This window comes from Pelophylax lessonae (genome assembly GCF_965119305.1).
Source record: "Pelophylax lessonae genome assembly, chromosome: 2".
Classification (NCBI taxonomy): domain Eukaryota; kingdom Metazoa; phylum Chordata; class Amphibia; order Anura; family Ranidae; genus Pelophylax; species Pelophylax lessonae.
In genome coordinates, this window is record NC_138769.1 from 100,233,109 (window position 1) to 100,259,728 (window position 26,620).

At 44.8% G+C, this 26,620-nt stretch overlaps 1 protein-coding gene across 1 annotated transcript in view; it reads left to right on the plus strand.

Moving 5' to 3' along the window:
• LOC309545643 (trifunctional purine biosynthetic protein adenosine-3-like) overlaps positions 1–26,620 on the plus strand; it is a 93,848-nt gene that overhangs the window by 32,651 nt on the left and 34,577 nt on the right. The window contains exons 8-13 of the mRNA XM_082244904.1: positions 43–181; positions 4,340–4,514; positions 4,706–4,776; positions 17,357–17,472; positions 20,326–20,524; positions 22,698–22,949. Of these exons, the coding sequence (XP_082101030.1) occupies positions 43–181; positions 4,340–4,514; positions 4,706–4,776; positions 17,357–17,472; positions 20,326–20,524; positions 22,698–22,949 (952 nt within the window). The remainder of the gene's footprint in view (positions 1–42; positions 182–4,339; positions 4,515–4,705; positions 4,777–17,356; positions 17,473–20,325; positions 20,525–22,697; positions 22,950–26,620) is intronic.

Here is a 26,620-nt window from a genome sequence, read left to right on the forward strand (position 1 = left end):
ACCTGTCATTTCCACTCCTATGTTCTAATTATTCATTCACAGGTCATCTCTCCTTTGCTGAATTCTGATCTGTATGGGGTGATTCAGGCAGCCATTGAAGGAAGTCTTTCCTCCTATTCACCTGTGTGGGGTCAGAGCACAAGTCTGTCTTATCCTTTCTCAAAGCAAAGAAATATACAGGGTAGGCAAGTTTCAAGAGTCACTTTACTATTTATACACATTAATATACAGCATACAGTGCTGTGAAAAAGTATTCCTGATTTTTTATTTTTTTGCATATTTGTCACATTAAAATGACTCAGATCATTAAACAAATTTTAATATTACACAAAGATAACCCGAGAAAATACAAAGTGCAGTTTTTAAATGATGAGTTAATTTATAAAGGAAAAAAAGCTTTCCAAACCTACCTGGCCCTATGTGAAAAAAGTAATTGCCCCTAAACATAATAAATGGTTGTGCCACTCTATGTGGCAACAACTGAAATCAAGCATTTGCGATAACTGGCAATGAGTCTTTCACATTGCTGTGGAGGATTTTTGGCCCACTCTTCTTTGCAGAATTGTTTTAATTCAGCCACATTGGAGGGTCTTCCAGCATGAATGCATTGTTTAAGGTCATTCCACAGCATCTCAATTGGATTTAAGTCCAGACTTGGACTAGGCCACTCCAAGACCTTAATTTAGTTTTATTTTAGCCATTCAGAGGTGGACTTGCTGGTGTGTTTTGGATCACTGTCCTTGAAAGGATGCCTGGACATTCTCCTTCAGGATTTTCTGGTAGTGTGCAGAATTCATTGTTTCATCAATTATGGCAAGTCATCCAGGTCCTGAAGCTGCAAAGCAGCTACAGACCATCAGACTACCACCACCATGTTTGACTTTTGGTATGATGTTTTTTTTATGAAATGCGGTGTTATTTTTACGTTAGATGTAATGGGACACAGACCTTGTAAAAAGTTCAACTTTTGCCTCATCAGTCCACAGAATGTTTGCCCAAAAGTCTTGGGGATAATCAAGATGTTTTTTGGCAAATGTGAGACAAGCTTTTTTGTTCTTTTTGGTCAGCAGTGATTTTCACCTTGGATGGCCATGGATGCCATTTTTGCCCAATCTCTTTTTCATTGTTGAATCATGAACACTGACCCTAACTGAGGCAAGTGAGGCCTGCAGTTCTTTAGATGTTGTTCTGGATCCTTTTAGGACCTCCTGGATGAGTCCTCATTGTGCTCTTAGAGTCATTTTGGTAGGCCGGCAACTTCTGGGAAGGTACTGTTCCACATTATCTCCATTTGTATATGGATAAAGGATAATGGCTCTCACCATGGTTTTCTGGAGATCCAAAGCCTTAGAAATGGCTTTGTAACCCTTTCCAGACAGATACATGTCAATTTCTTTGTTTCTAATTTGTTCTTGAATTTCTTTAGTTTGCAGCATGATGTGTTGATTTTTGAGATCTTTTAGTGTGCTTTACTTTGGCAGACAGCTTCTATTTAAGTGATTTCTTGATTCAACAGGTCTGGCAGTAGTCAGGCCTGAGTGTGGCAAGTCAAATTTAACTCAGCTTTTAAAAAATGTGGTTAATCACAGTTCATTCATTCATATTTCAGATAGATATTGCTGGGCTTATCCAATCTTTTCTTGCAACCTTAATGGGTTCAAGCAGTGAGATCCCGCACTGAAGTTCCTGAGTCTGGCCCCTTCCCTGGACAGTTCAAAATCAGCACTCTCAATAATGTAACATGAAAACTTTCTATATAAAAAGTTTTAATGTTGTGGTTGGTGATTACACAGGGGTATTTATCAGCTTCTAACACAGTAATATAGATGATAGCGCAGGAGTATTTATTTACATTCATAATGTAACATGAATGTTGAATCCAGTGGCTAGAGTGACATCTCCCTATAATGAACAAGGCAGGGGTTAAAAGTGGAGAAATCACCACTGGAGTCTACGAGAAACACAACAATCTGTTAATTGAATCACCAGCAACTAGCAAGATGATCATGTCCTTCAAATTAATACTTTTTTGTTTTGGATAGAATGAGAGAGAGAGAGAGAGAGAGAGAGTAAAACCACTGTCTGGATTTTTTTCATTGCTGTTTGTAGTCCCAGTGGTGATTTTTTTTAATTTCTTCACTGTCCTGGTGACCACTGTTAGAAAAATGGAAAGTATAAGGAAATCTCCCAAACAGGGACAGATAGCAATAAAATCCCCATAAAACTCTTAACCAATCCCATGCTATCCAAAAAAAAATTCCTATTTTGCTTCAGTTTGAACTACTTGCTATTCCAGCACCACCCCTACTGCCAACACCAGATTTGCCAACATCACTACTTGTCATGTACTGCTATCAATGTGCCCAATCCTTTGCCATGGAAGATAACAAAAAGGATTTCACAAAAGGGAGTACACCTTTCACATTTTTGTAAATATTTTATTATATCTTTTTATGTGACAACACTAAAGAAATTATACTTTTCTACAATGTGTGAGTGTACAGCTTGTATAACAGTGTAAATTTGCTGTCCCCTCAAAATAACTCAACACACAGCCAGTATTGTCTAAACCGCTGGCAACATAAGTGAGTACACCCCTAAGTGAAAATGTCTAAATTGGTTCCAATTAGTCATTTTACCTCCGCGGTGTCATGTGACTCGTTAGTGTTACAAGGCCCCAGGTGTGAATGGGGAGCAGGTGTGTTCAATTTGGTGTTATTGCTCTCACTCTCTCGTACTGGTCGCTGGAAGTTCAACATGGCACCTCATGGCAAAGAACTCTCTGAGGATCTTAAAAAAGAATTGTTGCTCTACATAAAAATGGCCTAGGCTATAAGAAGATTGCCAAGACCCTGAAAATGAGCTGCAGAACAGTGGCCAAGACCATACGGCGGTTTAACAGGTCAGGTTCCACTCAGAACAGGCCTCGCAATGGTCGCCAAAGAAGTTGAGTGCTCAGTGTCATATCCAGAGGGTGTCTTTGGGAAATAGACGTATGAGTGCTGCCAGCATTGCTGCAGAGGTTGAAGAGGTGGGGGGGTCAGACTGTCAGTGCTGAGACCATACACCGCACACTGCATCAAATTGGTCTGCATGGCTGTCATCCCAGAAGAAAGCCTCTTCTAAGGATGATGCACAAGAAAGCCTGCAAACAGTTTGCTTAAGACAAGCAGACTAAGGACATGGATTATTGGAACCACATCCTGTGGTCTGATGAGACTAAGATAAAATGATTTGGTTCAGATGGTGTCAAACGTGTGTAGCGGCAACCAGGTGAGGAATAAAAAGACAACTGTGTCTTGCTTACAGTCAAGAATGGTGGTGGGAGTGTCATGGTCTGGGGCTACATAAGGAGCTACAGTTCATTGCGGGAACCATGAATGCCAACATGTACTGTGACATACTGAAGCAGAGCGTGACCCCTCCCTTCAGAGACTGGGTCGCAGGGCAGTATTCCAACATGATAATGACCCAAAACACACCTCCAAGACAACCACTGCCTTGCTAAAGAAGCTGAGGGTAAAGGTGATGGACTGGCCAAGCATGTCTCCAGACCTAAACACTATTGAGCATCTGTGGGGCATCCTCAAATGGAAGGTGGAGAAACGCAAGGTCACTAACATCCACCAGCTCTGTTATGTCGTCATGAAGGAGTGGAAGAGTTGCCACTCCAGTGGCAACCTGTGAAGCTCTGGTGAACTCCATGCCCAGGAGGGTAAGGCAGTGCTGTAAAAAAATTGTGGTCACACAAAATATTGACACGTTGGGCCCACATTGGACATTTTCACTTAGGGGTGTACTCACTTTTGTTGCCAGCTGTTTTGACATTAATGGCTGTGTGTTGAGTTATTTTGAGGGGACAGCAATTTTACACTGTTATACAAGCTGTACACTCACTACTTTACATTGTAGCAAAGTGTCATTTCTTCAGTGTTGTCACATGAAAAGATAGAATAAAATATTTTAAAATATGTGAGAGGTGTATATATACATATATATATATATATATATATATAGGATATGTCAAATATCATTCCTGGGTTTCAGTCTCTCTAAGTAGAGTTGATATGATGCAGATCTAAAGAGAGTGCATCCTGACCACCAAACTACCCCTATGCCTGCTCTCTCCTTGGCCATGACTGACCCTTCCAAGTTAGAACAGACTACATATCTGCAACTGTTGGACTCAAAGAGTAGTGAAATGAGGCTTCCAACACAATCATTTCCACACATTTTCTTTATATTGGGAATCAATCACAACACAGGGGAGAAAACGATACAACACATTTTATCATGTGATATCATACATTTCTTTGTTTGGTGAAATAATTTCCCATAGCAAGACATCGAGATCCAGAGGAGTTTCTTGACATGACAAAAATAGGAAAGTGTGAGCCCATTGAAGAAGCAGTCAGTTCTTCTAAAGAGGCAATGAGATCCTATGTGGCATTTCCAGAGGCCATCTACAGCAAAGATGGTGGACTCTCAGATATAGACCATCAGCACACAGAAAGGTATGTGTATGTATGTTTTCACAATATCTATATTCATACAGAAAGTCATATGTTCATATATTTATGTATATGTTTTCAGAATATACAGTATACCATATGTTTTTATGATAAAACAATAAAATTCTATAATCAGGATTAATAATAAAAGGCAAAGATTTAGATTCAATACATTTTATTGTTTCATTCAACAGGTCCAATCCTCAGATTCCAAATGAGACCCATTCTGATTCTGCTTCTCACCATGCAGAGATTGGATCTAAAGGTATCGTCTCTGGGCTGTGTCAATAACTGTAACACCTCCTAATGGAAATACAAATTGTTCCTAGTCATATCTTTCAGCGGTCTGTGTCCCAGAAAATCTGCCCTGATTCCTGGGCCCCTGTAAGAGTGGGTTTATGACAAAAAATCTCATGAACAGAGGGAAAATGCCAAAAATTCTATATTGATGTTATAGCTTACCAGTCTGTACATGTGTGTGGTTTTATTAGTTTTCTTTCTTCATTCTTAATTTTCATATTTTTATTTAATTCTGACCAGGTGACCAATTTCTCTGTGTTTCTGATCAGATGTGCACTCTGGGATGCGCTTCTGTGCAGCTGGCTGCTTGTCATTGATTTGAACAGGCTGCTTGCATGGGTCTGAATGGACCACCTGTGCATCCCACACAAGTGAAGATGGGCTTTTGCACGGGTGTATGGATAGGTACTCCTGTGTGGATGAGGCCATACATTTCCTGTCCTGGGGTGACAGCACTCATTTAATGTACAGTATCTAAAGAGGAGCAGCATTGCCTCCACAGCACATAACTACAGAATACTTCCCCCTCCTTTTATCTATAGAATGGAGGCGTTCTGTGGTCCTAACAAACTTAACAAAGCTTGAGATAACAATACAGACTACACAGACAGCACAGATACAACAAAACAATTTCACTGGTATATTTATTAGACCCAAAGATATTGTTAGGGTTTACCTATAATTTAACTACTTCTGGACCGGAAGGTTTTATTCTTTTAATGGCCAGGCCATTTTTTTGCGATACGGCACTGCATTACTTTAATTGACAATTGCACGATCATGCGACACTGTACCCAAATAAAATTGATGTCCTTTTTTCCCACAAATAGAGCTTTCTTTTGGTGGTATTTGACAAACAAAAAAAAAAACACTGACAATTCTGAAAAAAGAAACAATATTCTCTCTATGCAGCTATTTCCTGTATGTTTAGTTTAGAGCAGTTGACATTTGTGGTTTCACATTTGTCTGTATTCTCTTTAGTTCTGTCTCCTTCTGTGTTAAGCCCGTACACACGTAGCGATTGTCGGCCGAACGATCGGCCGTATTTTGTCCGGTGCTGTCCTGTCGGTTGAAAAGTGCTAAAGAATGCACACGAATTTTGTCGGCCAACAACAGCCGACTGCAGAAGTGATGTCATGTGATGGTTAACTTTCCGTGTGTTTTTTCTTCTCTGAGCATGCCCATTCTTGCTCATCTGCTGTTTGTCGGCCGAATTCTGTACTGATTGAGGAACAATCGGCCGTTCTGGTGTCGGCCAACAAAAATTTTAAAGCCTGCACACCAGATTCTGTTCGGCCGAAAAGTCGCAGTCGGTTGTCGGAAGCATCATACTAACAAGCCTACAATCGGCCGATCAGACGTTGGCCGAATATTTACAGCCGACAATCGCTACGTGTGTACGGGCCTTAAGTCTGCGTTGGTTGTTCTTGCTTTTGTAGTCCCACAAGGGTTTTATCAGAAACAAACTTGTCAGAATCAACCATCTTGTTTTTACTACTAATTTTTCAAACTGTGGTAATTTGTGTAAAATATCTTGTTTTGTGAATAATAAACCATGAAGATTTGGTTTTAGTTAATGCTAAATTAATTGTTGGTGATTTTCAGGATCTAATGTTTGATATTTTTGTGATGTAGAATAAGAGTATGGGAGTGTTTTAATATTTTTGTTACTGGTCCATTGATGAGGGCTGTAAGTAGATCTTTGGGTATATTAAAGTGGTCGTAAACCCACTTTATCATTTTCTGGCCATCCCCTGTTATTTCTGAGTGCCGCTCTGCGCTTACGTGATCGGCTGCTGTTCCCTCTCCTGATCTGACAGGTACAGCGGGAGGGGCCGAGAATCCCCATGCTGATGTCATTCAGGAGGAGGAAAGGAGGAGAGAGGAGGCCGGGTCCTGTCGGGGGCACATCTTAGGTGGAATTTCCTCATCCCTGGTTTCCCATACAGATGAACCGCTAATCACAGTTGTCCTCTCCTGGCCAGCAGGTTCGGTGGTTACTCAGGAGTTGGTAGACTCCAGTGCTGGCGGTTACTTTATTGACTGTACGTTTGCTGTAGCAAATTCCATACTCTTGCTGCCCCATGTTTCTCCTCTAGTCATCGAGGCGATTGATGGCAGACCCCTGCAACTGGCACAGGCTACCCACGAGACATGGCGATAGGGGCTGTTCACAGGGAGTCAACCTATTTCCAGGTTATATCGTCCCCACACTACTCTGTTGTTTTGGGGTACCCTTGGCTTCAGAAACACCATCCGACTTTTGATTGGCAGTCAATCGAGATCCTCTCTTGGTCTGCACAGTGTGGCGCTGTTTGTATCCACGGGCCTGTTAAGGTACTTTGTACCTCCACGGATTCATTGTTGTCTACTGAATATCACGAGTATCAAGATGTATTTGACAAGGTGCACGCTGCGCTGGTACTCTTCCCCCTCATCGTCTATACCAGGGCTTCCCAAACTTTTTTGGGCCGAGACCCACTTATGAATACAGATTTTTTTCGGGACCCACTTGATTGTAATTGAATATTGTAAAGCGCTACAGAATTTATTGGCGCTATATAAATGCAAATAATAATAATAATTTTGCATATTTTAAAGGGAGGGGGATGTTGAATTAAAAATATCAATTTACTACTTTTCAATTTATTATTGAATACACTTAATTAATGACACAGGTCATGGTAAGGGCATGGCACAGGCCATGGCACAGGTGATGGTACAGGCATGGCACAGATGATGGTACAGGCATGGCACAGGTCATGGTACAGGCATGGCACAGGTCATGGTACAGGCATGTCACAGGTCATGGCACAGGAGATAGTATAGGCATGGCACAGATGATGGTATAGGCATGGCACAGGTCATGGTAAGGGCATGGCACAGGTGATGATACAGGCATGTCACAGGTCATGGTACAGGAGATGGTATAGGCATGGCACAGGTCATGGTAAGGGCATGGTACAGGTCATGGTAAGGGCATGGTACAGGTCATGGCACAGGCATGGCACATATGATGGTATAGGCATGGCACAGGTCATGGTAAGGGCATGGCACAGGTGATGATACAGGCATGTCACAGGTCATGGTACAGGAGATGGTAAGGGCATGGCACAGGTCATGGTAAGGGCATGGCACAGGTCATGGCACAGGCATGGCACATATGATGGTATAGGCATGGCACAGGAGATGGTATAGGCATGGCACAGGTGATGGTATAGGCATGGCACAGTAGGTACAGGCATGGCACAGTAGGTATAGGCATGGCACAGTATGTACAGGCATGGCACAGTAGGTACAGGCATGGCATAGTTAGTAGGTATAGGCATGGCACTGTATGTACAGGTATGGCATAGTTAGTAGGTACAGGCATGGCACAGTAGGTATAGGCATGGCACAGTATGTACAGGCATGGCATAGTTAGTAGGTACAGGCATGGCATAGTAGGTACAGGCATGGCACAGTAGGTATAGGCATGGCCAAGTATGTACAGGCATGGCACAGCACTGCTACTTACTGTGCCCGGATTGTTACCCACTGCAGCTCACTGTTCACTTACCTGCTCTCCTGGGCAGTGGGCTGGCTCGACTCCTGTCACTCCACACTCCGAGACGTCCACGGCACGCTGCTCCTCTCTTCGCTCTGACGGCGGCGGGAACCGGCGGGTAGGTGACGGAGTCGGACAGTGACTGACGCATGCACCGGCACCGCCCTCATCCAGAGACGGGACAAGGCCATCCAGCGCCCAGGGCGAAGACACCAAACTGCGCCCCCCCCACAAGATGTAGGAGCATAATGTTTTAGCAATATAAAAAAAATAATAAATAAAATTGAGCACTAATTGGCACACTTAGGCCCTAAGCATACATTCCCTTTCCAAGCCAAATATTTCCACAAACAAATATTCTCCCTCCTCCCAGTACACATCTCTCCCTGCTGAAATCTCCCTCCCAGCACAAATCTTCCCCCCCCCCCCCATCCTCTCTGAACTCAAAGCCTCGCTCTTCCCAAATGTTCCCTGCTAGCACAACTATCCCTACTCAAAAAAGCAGCGTTAGCACACATTCTCACCCCTCAAATTTCCTCTCCAAGCACAAATTCTCCCCTCTCCAAATCCCCCCTCCCAGCACAAATCTTCTCCTCCACGAAATATCCCCTCTTAGCACAAATACCCATCAAGTTTCCTACTAGCACAAATCCTCTCCCCCAAATCCCCCCCCCAAAAAAAATGTTTTTCCTTCTTGCACAAATCCCCCATCCTAGCACAAATCCTCTTCCCCCAAGCACAAACCCCCCAAATTCCTCCTCCTAGCACATTCCACCAAATTCCCCCTCCTAGCACAAATCCTACCCCCAAATTTCCCCTCTAGCACAAATCCCCAATCATCCCTACTAGTATAAATCCCCCCCCATCCCCATTTCTAACAGCCCAAAAACTCCCCATCCTTGAACAAATCCCCCATCACCTCTTCTAGCACAACCCCCCCCCCCAAATGCCCTCCTAGCCCAACCCCCCCCCCCCAGCACAAAGCCACCCTCCTAGCACAAATCCTCTCCCCCCCCACCCACCATCACAAATCCTCTTCCCTCCATCCCCACAGCCAAAATCCCCCTCCTGGCACATATCCTCTCCCCCCCCTTCCCATAGCACAAATATCCCTCCTGGCACAAATTCTCTTCCCTCCATCCCCACAGCACAAATCCCCCCTCCTGGCACAAATCCTCCCCCCCCCCATCCGCACAAATCCCCCCTCCTAGCACAAACCCTCTTCCCCCATCTCCCCAGCACATATTCCCCCTCCTGGCACAAATCCTCTTCCCCCAACCCCACAAGTCCCCCCTCCTGGCACAAATCCTCCCCCCATCCCCCCAAAATCACCCTCCTAGTACCCGCCCCCCCCAAAAAAAATTTCCCCTCCTAGAACAAATCTTACCCGTCAAATCCTCCCCCCCCCATCAAAAATTTCCCCCTAGCACAAATACCCCCCATCATTCCTACTGGCACAACCCCCCCCCCAAATACCCCTTTTTCACAGCCCTAAGACTTCCTGTTCTGGCACGAATCCCCCCACCCCATCCCAATAATCTCTTCAAGGACAATCCCCATATTCCCCCTCTTGGCACAAATCCCCCCCCCCTCCCCCCAGCACGAATCACCCCTCCTAGCACCCTCCCCCCAATTCCCCTGCTAGAAAAAAATCTTATCCTGTCACCTCTCAAATTCCCTATCCCAGCACATCCCCCCCCCCATATTGATCCCACCTAGAAGTAATCATCTTCTCCCCACCCCTCCCAGTATAAAAATACTTTTTGGGGGGGTTGTCCTTGGGGGGGGGAGAATAAGAGAATTTGTACTAGGAGGGGTGGGGAGAAGAGGATTACTTCTAGTTGGGATTGATATGGGAGGGAGGGGGGGGGTGATTGTGCTGTTATGGGGGGGAATTTGGGAGGTGACATGATTAGATTTGTGCCCCCAGTGCAGTTCTCCCTCCAGCACCAGCAGGCAGACCTCAGATACAGCGCGGCACATCGATCCGTGATTCTCCTCTTCTGAGGCTCCTCCTCCTATTCATATGTCAGAGAGCATAGGAGAAGACAATTCAAACCTTTGCACGGACAGCTCGGGAGAGATGCGGCTGCAGAAGGGGAGAAGATTGCGGCTCAGGAAGGACACTGGATGTCAGATCATTGGGACTATACAGAGTTTGTTACCCGCCCCTGTTCCACATTGTTTGCTGGGAGGAGAGGGCGGGTAACAAACTCTGTATATTCCCGATCTGACATCCAGTGTCCTTCCTGAGCCGTCCATCCCACCCACCCCTTGTACCGGCCCTGCCCCGCCCCCAATGATGTCACAGCCGGGAACCCCACCCCCTCCCCCATAGCCAGCAATACGTCCAGCGCCCCTAGTGGGCTTTTAAATGGTAATTGTTTTTTTTTTTTTTTTTTCACTGCTCAACTGACTTTTCCAACGCTGTCGGCGACCCACTCAGATGCGGGTCGCGACCCACAGTTTGGGAAGTCCTGGTCTATACGATTGTTTCATAGACTTGCAATCTGGTGCCATTCCCCCTCCTGGTAGGGTTTATCCTCTCTCTGTTGCGGAGAATAGGGCCATGGAGGAGTACGTGGCGGATGCACTTTCCCGGGGGCACATTCGCAAGTTCACTTCTCCAGCGGGTACCAGTTTTTTCTTCGTAAAGAAGAAAGGGGGGGGGGGGTGAGTTGAGACCTTGCATTAATTATAGGGGCCTCAATCGCATCATGCTCAAGAATGCATACCTGATTCCATTGAAAACAGAATTGTTCGACCGCCTCAAGGGATCAACAGTCTTAACCAAGCTTGACCTTTGGACGACATCTTGATTTATTCCATTGAATCACACTTCCTGGATGTCAGACGGGTGATGCAACGGTTACGTGAGAATGGGTTTTTCTGTAAGCTTGAGAAATGTGAATTTCACCTGTCTCAGGTTGCCTTCTTGGGCTACATCATTTCTGCTAAAAGCCTTCTCCATGAACCCCCAGAAGGTTTCGGCTGTTCTACAATGGCCTCGCCCTAGTGGTCTCCATTCCATTCAGAGTTTTCTTGGCTTTGCAAACTACTATCAGAAATTTATCAGGGACTTTTCCTCTTTGGCCAAACCTATCTCAGATCTGACCAAGAAGTGCAGCGATCCCCACAATTGTACGCCTGCTGCCATCGAAGCTTTCGAGGCCCTCAAGTCTGCTTTTGCTTCGGCTTCCATTCGGTCTCATCCTAATCCTGGTTTTCCCTTTGTCCTAGAGGTGGATGCATCTGAGACAGTAGTAGGCACCCTCCTGTCCCAGCGTCGGACACCTGATGGACCCTTACTTCCTTGTGGGTTCTACTCCAATAAGTTGTCTCCAGCTAAATGTAATTACGAGATTGGAGACAGAGAGCTCTTAGCCATTATCCTGGCTCTCAAGGAGTGGAGACACTTGCTTGAAGGTTCTGTGGTTCCAGTTTTCACTTTCACCGATCATAGGAATCTGAAGCATCTCTCAGAGGCCAAGAGGCTCACACCCCGTCAGGCCAGATGAATGGACATCCGCAGAACTTTTTTTTTAGGGGGTGCATCATTTTAAGGTCACCCATGCTCCGCCTCTTTTCAACAATGTCATGAAGGGGAGGGGCTTAGTCATTATACTTATTTTGAGTGTTTATTTTTAAAGGGCAATTGGCAGCATTTATTTTTAAAGCATTTGTTAACCTATAAAAAAAATTGATCCTCTTCCCTTAAAGCATGTTATACAGCACAGTGCTTGTGCTGTGTAATTTGGCCCCTTCTATCACCTAAAATACCTGGCTAATCCTGCCTGGCTGTGTCCTCCCCTCTGTAAACTGACCACGATATACCATGGCTGCTGAGCCCTGACACCGTGGTCAGTTTAGGGGTCTTCATCATCCGCAGCACTCCTGTCCTCCTCTGTCCTCCCCCCCCCCCTCTCCCAGCCTGTCTGATCCTGTGTCATTGCCCGCCCCCTCCCCTCCTGCTGCTGTAGTTTCATTTAAAGTTTCATATCTTGTCTACAGTCTGTTTAATAATCCTGTGTTCCCCTGTGTCTGTGATTTTATAAAAACTTTTCAGAGCGCCAATCGCCGCTCATGTGACCCGTCGCCTCTCTCCTCCTCTCCCCCTCCCCTCCTTTCCTCCTCGACTCCAGACTAATGTGAGCAAGGAATCCTCGGCCCTGCCCATGGCAAGTAGCTGCCAGACGGGGGAAAGGAGAGAGCAGACGGGTCACATGAGCGGCGCTATAAAAACTGGTAAAGAATGGCTTATTTTTTTAAAACACAGACACAGGGGCACACAGGATTATTAAACAGACCAGACAGGATGGTATAAAGTGGCTTAACAAGGAAGTTAAGATCTCGGGGGGGGGCATTTGCGGACACCCATGGCCAGATGGGCCTTTTTTGTGTCTCGTTTTAACTATGTGATCTCCTATTTGCCCGGCTCCAAGAATGTTAAAGCTGATACCTTGTCTTGCGCCAGTATTCTGAGTTGTCCAGGGAGAACTCCGTGCCAACACCGGTCATACCTTCAGATCATATCCTGGCTGCCATCCTTAACCTCTCCTCTTGGGGAACAGATTTTGGCTGCCCAACCCGATGCTCCCACAGAGATCTGCTGGCAAATATTTTGTACCTGAGGGGTTGCGCATCAGACTATTGCGCACGTACCACAATTCCAAGACTGCCGGTTATCCTGGTAAGAACCAGATGTCCTAGGCTATTCCCCATCAGTTCTGGTGGCCATCTCTCCGCACTGATGTTGCTGCGTATGTGGCTGCTTGTTTGGTCTGTGCCCAGAACAAATCTCCGTGGCACCTTCCCTTGGGCCTACTGCATCCCATTCGCAGTGGGGAGTGTCCCTGGTTTCACCTTGCCATGGATTTTATAGTGGAATTTCCCACGTCTCGAGGTTACACGGTTATCCTCATGGTTGTCGACCAGTTCTCCAAAATGTGCCACTGTGTTCCATTTAAGCGGCTGCCTACCTCTCAGGAGTTTGCCTCTCTGTTTGCCAGGGAGGTTTTCCCCTTACACGGGTTGCCTAAGGAGATTGTCCCAGACTGTGGGAACCACTTTGTCTCCAGGTTTTGGCACGCCTTTTGCTTCCAGTTGGGTATTCGACTCTCCTTCTCCTCGGCCTACCATCTGCAGTCCAATGGTGCTGCTGAGCATTCCAGCCAAGCTCTGAAGCAATTTCTCCGCTGCTATATCTCTGACCATCAGGACAATTGGGTTGATCTCCTACCCTGAGCAGAATTTGTCAGGAACTCTGCCATCAACTCGACTTCCAGGATGTCTCCATTCATGGCCATTTATGGGTTCCAACCTGTTTTGTTGCCTGAGTCAATATCCCCACAGGACATTCCGGCTGTGGAGGATTATCTTTGTGTCTTCCGTTCCTCTTGGGTGCAGATTCAAGAGACTTTACGGGTCTCTGCACAGCGTTAGAAGCTCCAGGCAGACCAGAGACGTTGATCTGCTCCTTCGTACCAAGTCGGGGAGAGAGTGTGGTTGTCCACCTGTAATCTCAACCTCAGGGTACCCACTCCTAAACTGGCACCCCGCTTTGTTGGGCCTTTTCGCATCCTCCGTAAGGTGAACCCGGTGGCCTATGCCCTTGATCTTCCTCCTGCCATGCGTATCCAATATCTTTCACGTGTCACTTTTGAGGCCACTGGTTTGCAATCGCAATACTTCTTCTCTTTCTCACCCTCGTCCCATTCCTGTGGGCAATAATGAGGAGTATAAGGTTAGCAGGATCTTGGATTCTTGTCTGTTCCGAAGTCAGGCTCAATACCTGGAGCACTGGAAGGGTTATGGTCCTGAGGAGCACTCTTGGGTTCCCTCCACTGATCTTCATGCTCCCGCCCTTCTCCAGGCTTTCCTCAGAAACTGTTTTTGGCTCAGCAGAGGAGGGACCATTGAGGGGAGGGTACTATAAAGGTCTTACCTTGCCGTCCTGTTGGCAGCCATCTTGGACATGTGCAGACTGCTGTTGTCAGGGCCCAGATTTGAACCCAGGTCCTCGGTTGCTTCTAGCGGTGCTTCTTCTTGCTGAGCTATCCAGCAGCTGATACCTATGCATTCTTGATCTGTGTGGTGACCTAGACCTTGTCCAGTTTCCCGTCTAGTTCCTTGCCTCCTGTGAACTCTGAACCTTTGGCCACTCCTTTGAACTTCCTATTTAAGCAGCGTCTGGGAACTTCCTGGTGCCAGATTATTGTGCTTTTGCCAAGATCTAGCTTTGTGTGCTTCATCCTCCCAAATCTTCTACTTGTGTACCAACCTCCAGCTACATTCCAGGACTACACCTCTGCCTGCTGCCATTTTGCTCTTCACTGCTTGTATACTGATCTTCGGTTACGACTATGACTACTCTTCTGCTTGCTCCCTCACTCCAGCTGATCTCTTACGTACCAGACCCTGCTTGTCGATTACAATTGTGCTGCTGCTGTCTGCGACTGAACTCTGAGCCTAATCCAGTAATCATGGCAGCTACCTCTGATAAACTCTGTTTGCATCATCACTTGCCTGCTGCCTGAGTGTCACTCAGTCATGATGTTGCACATCTGACTATATTTATCACCTGTTGGCTTGCAGTCCTTTGCCCTTGTGTTTTGCTCCAAGGTGCATCACTGCTAGCAGTCTTCTGTTCTCCATGTTCCTCTGTGCATGACCTGGCTTGGCTGACGATTTTCCTGGCTCTCGATTCCACATCGGCAGATGACCCAGCATTGGCAGACTATGCACCTCTGGACTCGACCCCGGCTTGGATGTCTACCCGCTCTGGCCTTGACCCTGGCTGTTCCTGATTTCGCTCCTCACTCTTGCTGTGCATTTATTGTTGTTGTTCTAATAAACTGCTTTATTTTACTTGCATCTTCGTGTGGTCTGGTTTCCCGTCACCCTGACAATTACGAGAAAATGTTAAAGTTATGATAGCAGCAGGAGGGAAGGGGGCGGGCACTGTCACAAGCTGACAAGCAGGAAGTGGAGGGGGGAGAGTACGGGGCAGAGCAGAGAGCAGATGATGGAGGCACATAAACTGACCACGGTGTCAGGGCTCAGCAGCCATAATAAACAGTGGTCAGTTTACAGGGAGAAGGGCAGAACCAGGCAGGATCAGCTAGGTGTTTCTGGTAATACAAAGGGCCAAATGATACAGCACAAATACTGTGCTTATAACATGCTTTAAAGGAACAGGATTAATTTAGGGTTTAAGGTTGGTAACAAAGTGTATAAGAGCATATATTAATTTCCAGAAGCAGCTAAAAATGGGACACTGCCAACATATAGGATACATTGTTATATGTTATAGCCACATTGTCTAAAACATTGAGAAGTCCTATTTGGATATATTTTTTGTTAATTTAGAAGGAACTAAATACCACCTTGAGATGACTTAAAAGTTTGCTTTTATAAAAGACATATTGGTTGTAAAGGCACAAGGTTTTTCACCTTCATGCATTTTATGCATAGAGGTAAAAAAAACCTTCTGTGTGCAGCAGCCCCCCTTATACTTACCCAAGCCCCCTCTCGATCCATCGATGTTCACAAGAGCCTTGCCTCTCTGGGGACTCGCACTCCTGATTGGTTATTGGCTCCCGCTGCTGTTAATAACAGCCAGGGAGCCATTTAGGAGACAGAGGGGGTGGAGCTAAACCTCAGCTCCATGTGTAAATAGACACACAGAGCAGGGGCATGGCTTGGGTGCCCCCATAGCAAGCTGCTTCCTGTGGGGGCACCCAACCAGAGGAAGGAGCCAGTAGAGCCACCGTGGGACCCAAGAAGAGGAGGATCGGGCCACTCTGTGCAAAACCAGTGCACAGAGCAGGTAAGTATACCATGTTCATTATTTTAAGGGAAAAAAAATTAAAGCTTTACAATCAGTTCTATTGTGGGGGATACATAGAACATAAAGACCATTTCATATAGACAGTTTTTATGCTTTGTTTAATGTCTGGTTCCAACTTTTCCATGTAGAGTATGTTGGCTGTAGTAGCAGTAGTAACCTGAGTGTATAGGAAAGAAATACTCCCTTTACGTCTCGTGAGTTGAAGAACCAATGTTTAAAAGATGTTGTAGCCAGAGGCTTAGCTGAAAGCTTGTGGGCCCCGATGCCAAAGTTGACCTGGGCCCCATCCCCCACAGGTGCCAGGAAAAGCAGTGGGCTGGTATTTAAAAGAGGAAACTCAGAGGGCACCGACCTGGGCCCCGCTGAGGGTGAGCGTGCCCTCTGACTTCCAGATTCACATACAAGCCCACCGCTTTCAACCGATAGCTCAGAGTGTGGCCTGTCTGCCCCCACCTAGTTTACATGTGCATGGTTGAGCAGGGCGGGGCTGGGCAGTGGGTTGAGCGGAGAGTGAGCTGCTGGGGGAAAGGGCTTGCCCTGTTACCATGTGTAGGTGAAACTGGAAACTTAGAGAGCCCTGGACAGGCCTGGGAAGGCCTCTGCTTGGCTGACCTAGGCCCTCTAAGTTTATGAAATTACCTACACAGGGTGACACAATATGTGTTTTCCCCAATAACACAGTGTTAAACCTAGTGTGACAGGGAGGCCACACGGACCTCCTGGAATACAGTTTGGGTCGCCATTGTGACCCCTCAAGCCCTGCCCATGGTCATAGCAGAAATAACCTATGTTTCATGACTGCTGTATGTATATTGTATTATTGAACTCAATCTGGAAGGAAAGCTTTATAAGCATGAATGCCTATAGTCAATTTTAACCCTTATGTTACATTCAACAAATGTTTAGAGGGTAAGTGGTCGTTTTTATGGCCAAACCTCAGAAAGGACTCTAACCCCGAACCCCTCAGGGCACAAGACTCCTGGACAGAGGCAAGGTATGCCATGGTCTACCTAAGCTGAAGCCAGGTGGGCCAGGTTCCTTAAGGACCAGCCTAGTACTTGGAGAAGGTAAATGGCTATCACTGCTTTTGCTGCATGGCTCCCATCCCCAGCTTACATATTTAATTCTTTCTTTGAATTTTCATTTTAGTATTGATGAACATCCATCAGACCAGAAAGACTGTTTGTTCCTTTGAGGTGAACACAACTCAGTATAAGGATCCAGTATTCCTGTGCACCACCAACAGCATTGGGAATAAAATAAAGGTGAGCTGCTAGACTGACCAGTATGGTGAGAGTAAGTGATCTCAGTGCCGGGTCAAGGTCATCCAGAGCCCAAGCAACGGAGCCCCTCTTCTTCCCGTTCATGATGTGCAAACTTAGGGACTCGAATTAGGGGGTGCGCAACTGGCACCTCCTCCTGGCTCTCTCCTCACTGCTTCCAGTGCTGGGTTGACAAGAATTGTTATGCTGCTGTCACTACTTCTGTAAGCCTTGTAACAGAAAGGACTGAGCACAGGGTGCCCCATCCCTGCAATAAGCCATTGTGCCCAGGGCAGCCGACCCTCCTGCCCACCCCTTGTCTCGGCCCTGAATGATCTTGTACTGTTATTGTAGAGAGTGGGAGAGTTTTGCAAAGAGGAGCGCCGTGTTTAGACATAATGTTACTTGATTAACTATGTCCATTTGTACAAGCTCCATCCCTTTTTATCATTAAATTATGTTAGTAAGAACTAATGTTAGAATGCACTCTTGGTGGAAGCACACTGTCTGCTGTAGATGCAAAGCTACTTTTTAAAGCTGAGCTCTGGTCAAAAAATATTTTTTTGGACATATGCACTGGAAATCCGATGATTCCCTCCCGCTGGGTGCAACTCCCTAAGGGCTCGTATCGCCCAATCGACAACTGACAAAGAAGAAGAGTAAAAAATCACCCTGCAAGCCACCCAGTTTTAAATATGATATGCAAATATGAAGGGCACAAATGAATGCAGGGCTGTAAGTATGAATATCCTTCAATGTATTTTTAAATGCAACCTGGTATCAGCCTCTTAGCGTCGCTGTACAGCAGAATTTAGAGAGGAGTATAATTAAGTAGCAAAAAAGGACAATCAGGAGGCAAATCACATTCAATTGTGGCTGACCATCTATTCTTGTAGATGGCTTTTATTCAACTCATGCCACTGCATTGTTTGAAAGAAGAAAAAATAAGTGCAAGAACAATGTTCACATAAATCACATTATATTACTCAAATTCACAACCCCTTCATCCAAAACCCCATAGTAAAAGTTAGGCATACACTGGTTAGACCTATTATCAGTGATTAAAACTTTTCTGATGCTGGCCAATTTTACACTGCTGCAAGTTCTGTGATAGCTTAATTCTTTTAGTAAAACACCTGCCTGTGCGCCTTGTCTCTATTACATTTCGGTTTCCCCTTCATTAAAAATGTCCTGCTGCTGGCCAATTTGACACTGCTCTATTATCTTCAGTTTCTTAAAATGGGAGTAAACTCCCTTTGTTGATTTGTACCTACTGGTAAGCTAATAATAAGGCTTACCTATAGGTACAGTAAATATCTCCTAAACATGCACCGGCGCATATGCACTGCTCTCTCAATAGATGGCATGCCGTCCATTGAGAGAGCTGTGCTGCCACCGTGACTGCCGCTTGAATGCACGGGAGTGATATCATCGTGGTCGCCTATTCAAATGACTGGATCCTGCAAACCCAGAAGGAATACCAGGTGAAGATAGATTTCCTTTTAGTAGTGACAGCGCACCACTGGAGGGATCTGTCTTTTAGGTAAGTCTGTCACAATGTGCGAGTATGCAGTGCATACAAACACATTATAACATTACCCTGCAGGGGGACCAGTTTCTTTTTTTTTGTGGTTTACTACTGCTTTAAAGTAATTGTAAGCAATCACCTTGTAAAACAACCCATTACGTTTAAAATAGAAACTAAATGCAAAACATGTGTGTATAGATAAAAAAAAAAAAAATGTTATAAATACCTTTTTTACCTTTTTATAAGTGATCACATTCCCTCTGTTCTCAGCTGCAAAAGAACTGGGGGGAGGAGAAGCAGCAGCACACTTAGCTTCCCAGTGAATAGTTGTGCCGCGGGGACGTGTCAGAACAAGTCTGATCATTGGAGGAGAGCACACTGAGTTCAAAACATTGCTAGAGAACTGACCACGGTGTGTTCTCCTGCTTAGTGTGGTCAGTTTTTAATAGGAAAGCAAGGGGACTAGCAGGAGCACCAGGGATTTCACATAAAGGAAGCAATACAAAGAGAACAAGGATACTTTCTCATACAAGTACACAGTACAGCAGACACATATCAGGAATATGAATTGTTGGGTCAACAAACACTTTCATTCTTAAAGAGGTGGTCCAGGCTCCTTCAGAAAAAATTAAATATTGTAGCTGCTGACTTTTAATATTAGGGGACTTACCTGTCCAGGGATCCCACAGTGTCTTCACCTCAGCCAATTTTTCAATCTGCTCTTGGGTGCTGCCGCCACCATTGCTTGTAAGGGAAACCAGCAGTGAAGCTTTGCGGCTTCATAGCCGGTTCCCTACTGCGCATGCGTGAAGCATGCTGCATTTGTGAATGGCCCCACCATGGGGGCAAAGGAGGAGAGGGGCCGAACTTCCAGGTGATCTCACCACTGCGAGATCACTCGGAAATAGGAGCAGGTACCTGTCAAAACCAGACACCTGCTCCCCCCTCCCCTCTGAAAGGTGCCAAGTGTGGCACCGGAGGGGGGGGTGGGGGAGAAGACAAAAGGGCGGAGCTTCCATTTTTGGGTGGAGCTCCACTTTAATGAGAGTTTGATGGGGACTGACCTGTGGCAGAGACAGAGGCAGCCTCAATGAACTAGTAGCCAATTCCTTACTGCCCATCAAAGCTATTTCTTTACCACTCAATGAAACGGCATGTTTCAAACTGAAATTAAATCAGACTAATTGTAAAAGAAAAAAAAATATTTCAACTGCCGAATATGTGCCAGTGTACGCTGTTGCTGAGACTGTCTGTGCAAACTGTACTGTAGCACACATGAATCTTGGACCAATCCCACCCCATGTTTCTTGTTTCTGTTCTGGCTGCAGGTAGCTCAGGCCTGTTCTCTGCACAGGTTGGCAGCTCAGGACTTGGTGAGGGTGTGTATGAACGATCTCCTATCCCAAGGAGCGCAGACTCTCTTTTTTATGCCTTATTTTGCTTATGACAAGCTACATTTAGAGGTTGCAGAGTCTGTACTGGAAGGATTGTCTGAAGCGTGCAAAACAACTGGAAGCTCTATGTTAGGTAAGACATTTCTTAAGATTTTATGTTAAAAGTGTATGTAAAGCTGGCTATATTCTAATATATGCATGCTAAATAGTGTGCATGAATGAATCTCCTACTGTGACTGTTGTATTTTAACAGCTGGCTCTTCCGGCTGTCAATTAAAAAAAAGCAGCAGCTGCATCCAATTACTTGCAGCCACTGTTCAGCCAAAAATTTCCAGCCAACAGGCAGGGCCACCCACTGAGCACATGTAGACAGGTGCAGTCTGCTGTCTCCACTGCAGGTGGTGCTCAACTGCAGCGCAAAAGCAGAGGGAGAGGAAGTCAAAAGGAAGATGATTCCTTTATGGTTTCCTGACTCACTAGGGCAGGGATCCAATTGGATGCTGGCCACCCATGTGACTCTGGCGGCCATTTTGAGTGTGGCAGAGTCTATTTAAAACTGTGGTCCCCAGGTTTGGCATGCATTCTTGAGAAGTGGCTAGAGTAGGAAAAGAGTACCTGCCTGTCAGAAAAAGTGATAGCGACAGGGAAAGGTCCCAGATGAGAAGAGACAGGCTAGGGACTTGCAATATGTACTGTAGCCTTCCCTTTAAGACCAGACCGACCAGGCCGCAATCCACCCTCTGAAGACAGACGCTGTCGGTGCATCTTTACCCACTGCCTCTCTGCCTTGAACTGAACTGTGTGTACTTCCCTAGCGGCGCTATTCCGCTGGGGTTGTTTGTAGTTGGCATAATACAAGTTCTGAATGTTTCTGCAACCAGAATCTGTGTCTTCGCTGCTGCCACCCCCGCTGCACCTACCTACACACAGTGTATGGCTAGCCCTAAATGTTACCTACAATTTCCTGCAAATAGAAAAAAAAAAAAAAAAAAAAAAAGCATTGCTGTAATTTTCTGTAAAATGAATGGCCATATAGCACCCTGGAGGTGTTCTGTACACAGATGGTGTACAGAAACCCCCCCCCCAGAAATGTAATTTCCTGCTTGTGTGTGACTCACTGATTTTCCCAGATGTCTGCATTAAGTCAGATATTGGGCATCCCTTGCAACAAAATATCAGTTTTGGTGAGATACTCCTAAAGGGAAATCACCTCTAAAGGGATGCAGACACTGCAATTTTCCTCATTAGAACCCTACAAGTGTAGTGGCTAATATATATTTAGTAAATTACTCCTATGCACTTTCATTTTTTACATACAGGCAAACAGCTATTTCTTCAGAACAACAAAAAGCAGGAATCTGCAACAAAGTTTGTTAAAATCCTCACAATATACATACTGTAGATCACCCAGAAGGAAATGGGTTTTGTTTTCCCAACAAAAGTGGAGTTACACTTGAAAAACAGTTTTTTTCCACTTTGGATAGAGTAGGGAATGGTTAAAATCCCTGTTAGTTTTTTTGCCTTCTGTGTCTCCTTTTAAGCCCAGCTCTGAGCAAAAAATAAAAAAAGTGTGTGCCCACACTGCATGGGTTAAGTGCTCATTTTGTCAAGGGGGCGACCAGAAAGCCTTATACTCCCCTGATTCTCTGCTTCACTGGCAAACGGCGCTCACCCATGATCCAGTGGTGGACTGTTCCTGACATCCTCACATCCAGAGCAGGTCTATGGAGCCTGCTCTGGGCTCGATGACGTCAGGAACAGTCCACGGCTCAAGAATGCTAAAGTGCAGGGGTGAAGGAGCTTCAGGAATTGGTCTTGCGCAGGGAGGATCCCTTAGATAAAATGAGCAATTAACACTTACAGTGCAGTCACAACCCCACTGCAAAGGAAAACTTTTTTTTTTTTTTTTGCCTGGAGTTTAGCTTTAAGGAATTTCCCTTTATTTTCTGTCCTGCAGATACAACAGGCAGTGAGAGAAAATCACTTTAAAGTGAGTTAAATCTCCTCTTAGACAGCTGTCACTGGAACAAATGCCCACATTCTATGATTTCTAATTTCTTCCTGTTCTGGTGGCAAGTCAAAATTTTACATTTTCCCCACACTCAGTCCCCGTGATAGTGGTCACCAGATCAAATCGAGAGGATTAATCTTTCCAACAGGGACAACAATAAAACCTGACAGAGGTCCCAACCCTTACCCCCTCTATCCAAAACTAGAAAAAAAAAAGTTTTGCCTTTAGTTATGCTTACAATTTGTCACATCATATTGCTTACATCAATACATTCACATGGTTGTCTTCTTTTTAGAAAGAGCGATAGTACAGCAGTCAGTGATCTACCATGATGGATGCTACAGCCTGTCTGGATGCGCAGTGGGTGTTGTAGAGAGGGAGTACCAACTACCGCGGCCAGAGCAGATGAGAGACGGCGATATGGTGATAGGTATCCGCTCCCTGGGTCTACACTGCAGCAACCTGGACCTTCTTAGGAAGACACTGGAGAAACACCTCTTACAATACACCTCTGCAGTGCCAATGAGCAATGGAGCTGCTACTTGGGGTACTAAACATGGATGATCTGGTCCTTGAAAAAACTTCACTAAGCACTATGAAAACATATTTGTCAAACTGTACAATATGTTACAGAAATGCCCCAATTTACCAGTCTTGGTCCCCTTCACTATGTAATGTTTCTAGGTTTCAAAAATGACCTCTCAGGTTCGCTGTTGCTTAGAAAAGCTATCAATACTGGCTATGCCTCATGATGCTAGTTCCTGAGCATGGTACTAAGGCATGATCTACCCCACAAAAGGATTTGTAAAAGGATTTGTAAAAGGATTTGACACTGTGCCCCACAAATCCTTCATTTACAAACGAAGGATGAGGAGACAACTGTATGTACAAGAATAGGAAGCTGGCTTTAGGAACAGGGGCAGACAACAGTGGTAAATGGTTCAGCCACTAAGTGGACTAGGGTGGTGGATGGTGTGTATATAAAACCCACCAAAAAATAATCCAGTGCCAAACCCTACTAGGGAAGGTGCATCCAAAAACACAAATTGCTACAAAAACACCACAAGGCTAGAGCACCTCTGAGGCTACTATAGCAGTTTTATTGATATGGACATATGAAGTATAACAAAAATATCGGTGTGTACCCATTTTCCCAAGGGAGAATTCCCCACACCCCCCTCACATCCAACCCCACCACACTAGTGCCCTCCCAACAACCTTTACATCACTTCATCGCCCCAGAGTCCCACCCTGCCCCTATTATCCCTCTTAAAACCACCCTCCACTGATGGAATGCATTATCAGGGGTGGTGGGGTTGGATGTGAGGCGGGGGTGTGGTGGGGTGAGGGGGATTCTCCGTCTTGGGGTCAGCGCTGTTTAAGTTGTTTATAAATGACCTAGAGGTTAGAATTAGGAGTTTGGTTTTGATTTTTTCAGATAATACCTCATTATGGAAGAAACCAAGCAACAACCACCGAAGGATAATTTGGAGGATTTTTTAGGTACTATACATACATACTAGTAAAGTCAATAAACAATTAAAATTACATTTGTCTTTATGGTATGCTAAACATAAAAAAAGATATGCAATAGTAATGTTGTTCCAGTACATATGCATTTTCACATATCCTCTTGTATCAACCTTAGTTTGCATATAGCTACACATTATGATATATACTATATCAACCCCTATCCATCAACCAAGCTGATAAGGGTTGACATTCCCTATATCTGCACAACATCATGATATATACTAACTAAGGTTGATGATTAGGAATCATATACAAGAGAATATGTGATGTATAGATTTATGGAACATACATACACATATATAGTGGAACAGCATTAATATTGTATACTTTAAAATATTTATACAGTACTGTACAAAAGTTTTAGGCAGGTGTAAAGAAATGCTGTAAACTAAAGCCGGCTATAAACGGTGCAAATTCTTTCCTGCAACCATGGCTTGTGTAGGAACTGGGTGAGGAACAGCCAAACTCTGCTGGGTGAGGTTGTGGAAGACAGTTTCATGTTAGAGGTCATGCACCATGGCAAGACTGAGTACAGTAACAAGACACAAGGTAGTTATACTGCATCAGCCAGGACTCTCCCAGGCAAAGATTTCAAAGCAGAATGGGGCTTTCAAGATGCGCTGTTTAAGCTTTTTTGAATAAGTACAATAAAATGGGAAACAATGAGGACTGCAGATACAGTGGTCGGCAATGGAAACTTAATGCAGCAGATGAAACACAAATCATGCCTATTTACCTTCAACATAGGAAGATTTCCAGCAGTGCCATCAGCACAGAACTGATGGAAACCAGTGGGTCCCAGAAGTGGTCTTCATGGAAGAACTGTGGTCAAAAAACCATACCTCTGACATGGAAACAAGGCTAAGTGACCTAACTATGCACAAAAACATTAGAATTGGGATGCAGAAAAATGGCGGCAGGTGCTCTGGAATAATGAGTCCAAATGTGAAATATTTGGCTGTAGCAGGGGGCAGTTTGTTTTGAATGGGCTGGAAAGCAGTACAATAATGAATGTCTGGAGGCAACAGTGAAGCATGGTGGAGGTTCCTAGCAAGTTTGGGGATTTGGTCAGATTTAGGGAGGCGCGTGATTGGCCCCTAAATTTATTCTGCAGCAGGACAACAACCCCAAACATACAGCCAATGACATTAAGAACTATTTTCATTGTAAAGAAGAACAAAGAGTCCCGGAAGCTATGGTTTGGCCTCCACAGAGTTATGGTCTCAGCATCATTGGGCCTGTCTAGGATTACATGAAGAGACAGAAGGATTTGAGGCAGCATACATCCTCAGAAAATATGTGTTTAGTTCTGCAAGATTTTTGCAATAACCTACCTGCTGAGTTCCTTCAAAAACAAATGTACCTAGAAGAATTGAGGCTGTTTTAAGGGAAAATGGTGGTCAATATTGATTTGATTTGGAATTTTCTTCTGTTCATGTACTTTCCATTTTGTTATTTGATAAGAATAAATGAACACTGTTCTATTTCTGAAAGCTTTCTTAATTTACAGCATTTTTTAACACTTGCCTAAAACTTTTGCACAGTAGTGTATATAATTAGGATAAAATAAAGACAAATGGATTTTAATAGTGACTCTAACCACTTGCCGACCCGCCACAGTACATACACTGTGGTGGGACGGCGCTTGCAGGAAAAATCACATACATGTAAGTCATGTGCCTGCTTCGGGTTTAGGACACTGGATACAGTGGATTTAGGCTCCTGGTACTCGGGGGCCCGGCAATCATGTGATTACTGAATTGATTCATAACAGCTGTGTTGCCTATGCAATCACAGCACCCTGTACCATGTGATTAGCTTTAGCCAATCACACATCACTAGTTATCACAGCCATTAACCCATTCATGACAGGTGAAAACTTTGCTGTTACAATGATCTCCATCGTAACAGCAAAGTGTAAAAAAGTGTAAAAACAAAACAAAATCCCTAAACACCCCCCACAGAGAAGTACAGTGTTACTATGGTATATATTACTATTTCTCTTAATGTAAGATTCCATCTCACTTCATGTTCATTTGAAGTGTGTTACAGCTGGGGAGATTTCTTCTCACTTCCTGCCCATTCATTGTGTGTCAGACAGAATGAGCAGTGAAGGCAAATATGGACAGCATTTAAATCCTGGGAAAGGTATCCCAAAGAGTGAAACCCACAGCTGGAACCTGAGGTGTACAGGTAGGTGCTGGGGTAAGAGGACATGAGAAAGAAGAGAAACATGTAAGAAAAGGGGAAGGGAGAAAAAGAAGGATGGAAAGGAAAGGGGGAAGGGGAAAAGGGGGAGAGAAAGGGGGGGAAGGGAAGAAAAGGAGGGAAAGAAAGATAAAAATAAAAATAAGGAGAGAAAAAAAGGGGGGATAGGGGAAGGGAAACAAAAAAAGGGGGGGGGGGAAAAAGGAAAAAGGGTAGGGAACTGGGAAAAATGGAGAAGGAAAGAGGAAGGGAAAAACAAATGAAGATGCGAAAAAATGGGAGGGCTGGTGGGACTTTGAAGGTACCAGGTAGTTCAAAATAATAAGTACATAGTTTAAAAACTAGAAATATTTATTGACATAACATCTTTAAAATACAAGACAAAAAATACAACATAGATGCAAATAATTTGACATATACAAGAAGAACAATGTATTGAACATAAGGCAATAATGATAATGAAGATAAATAGGTCCA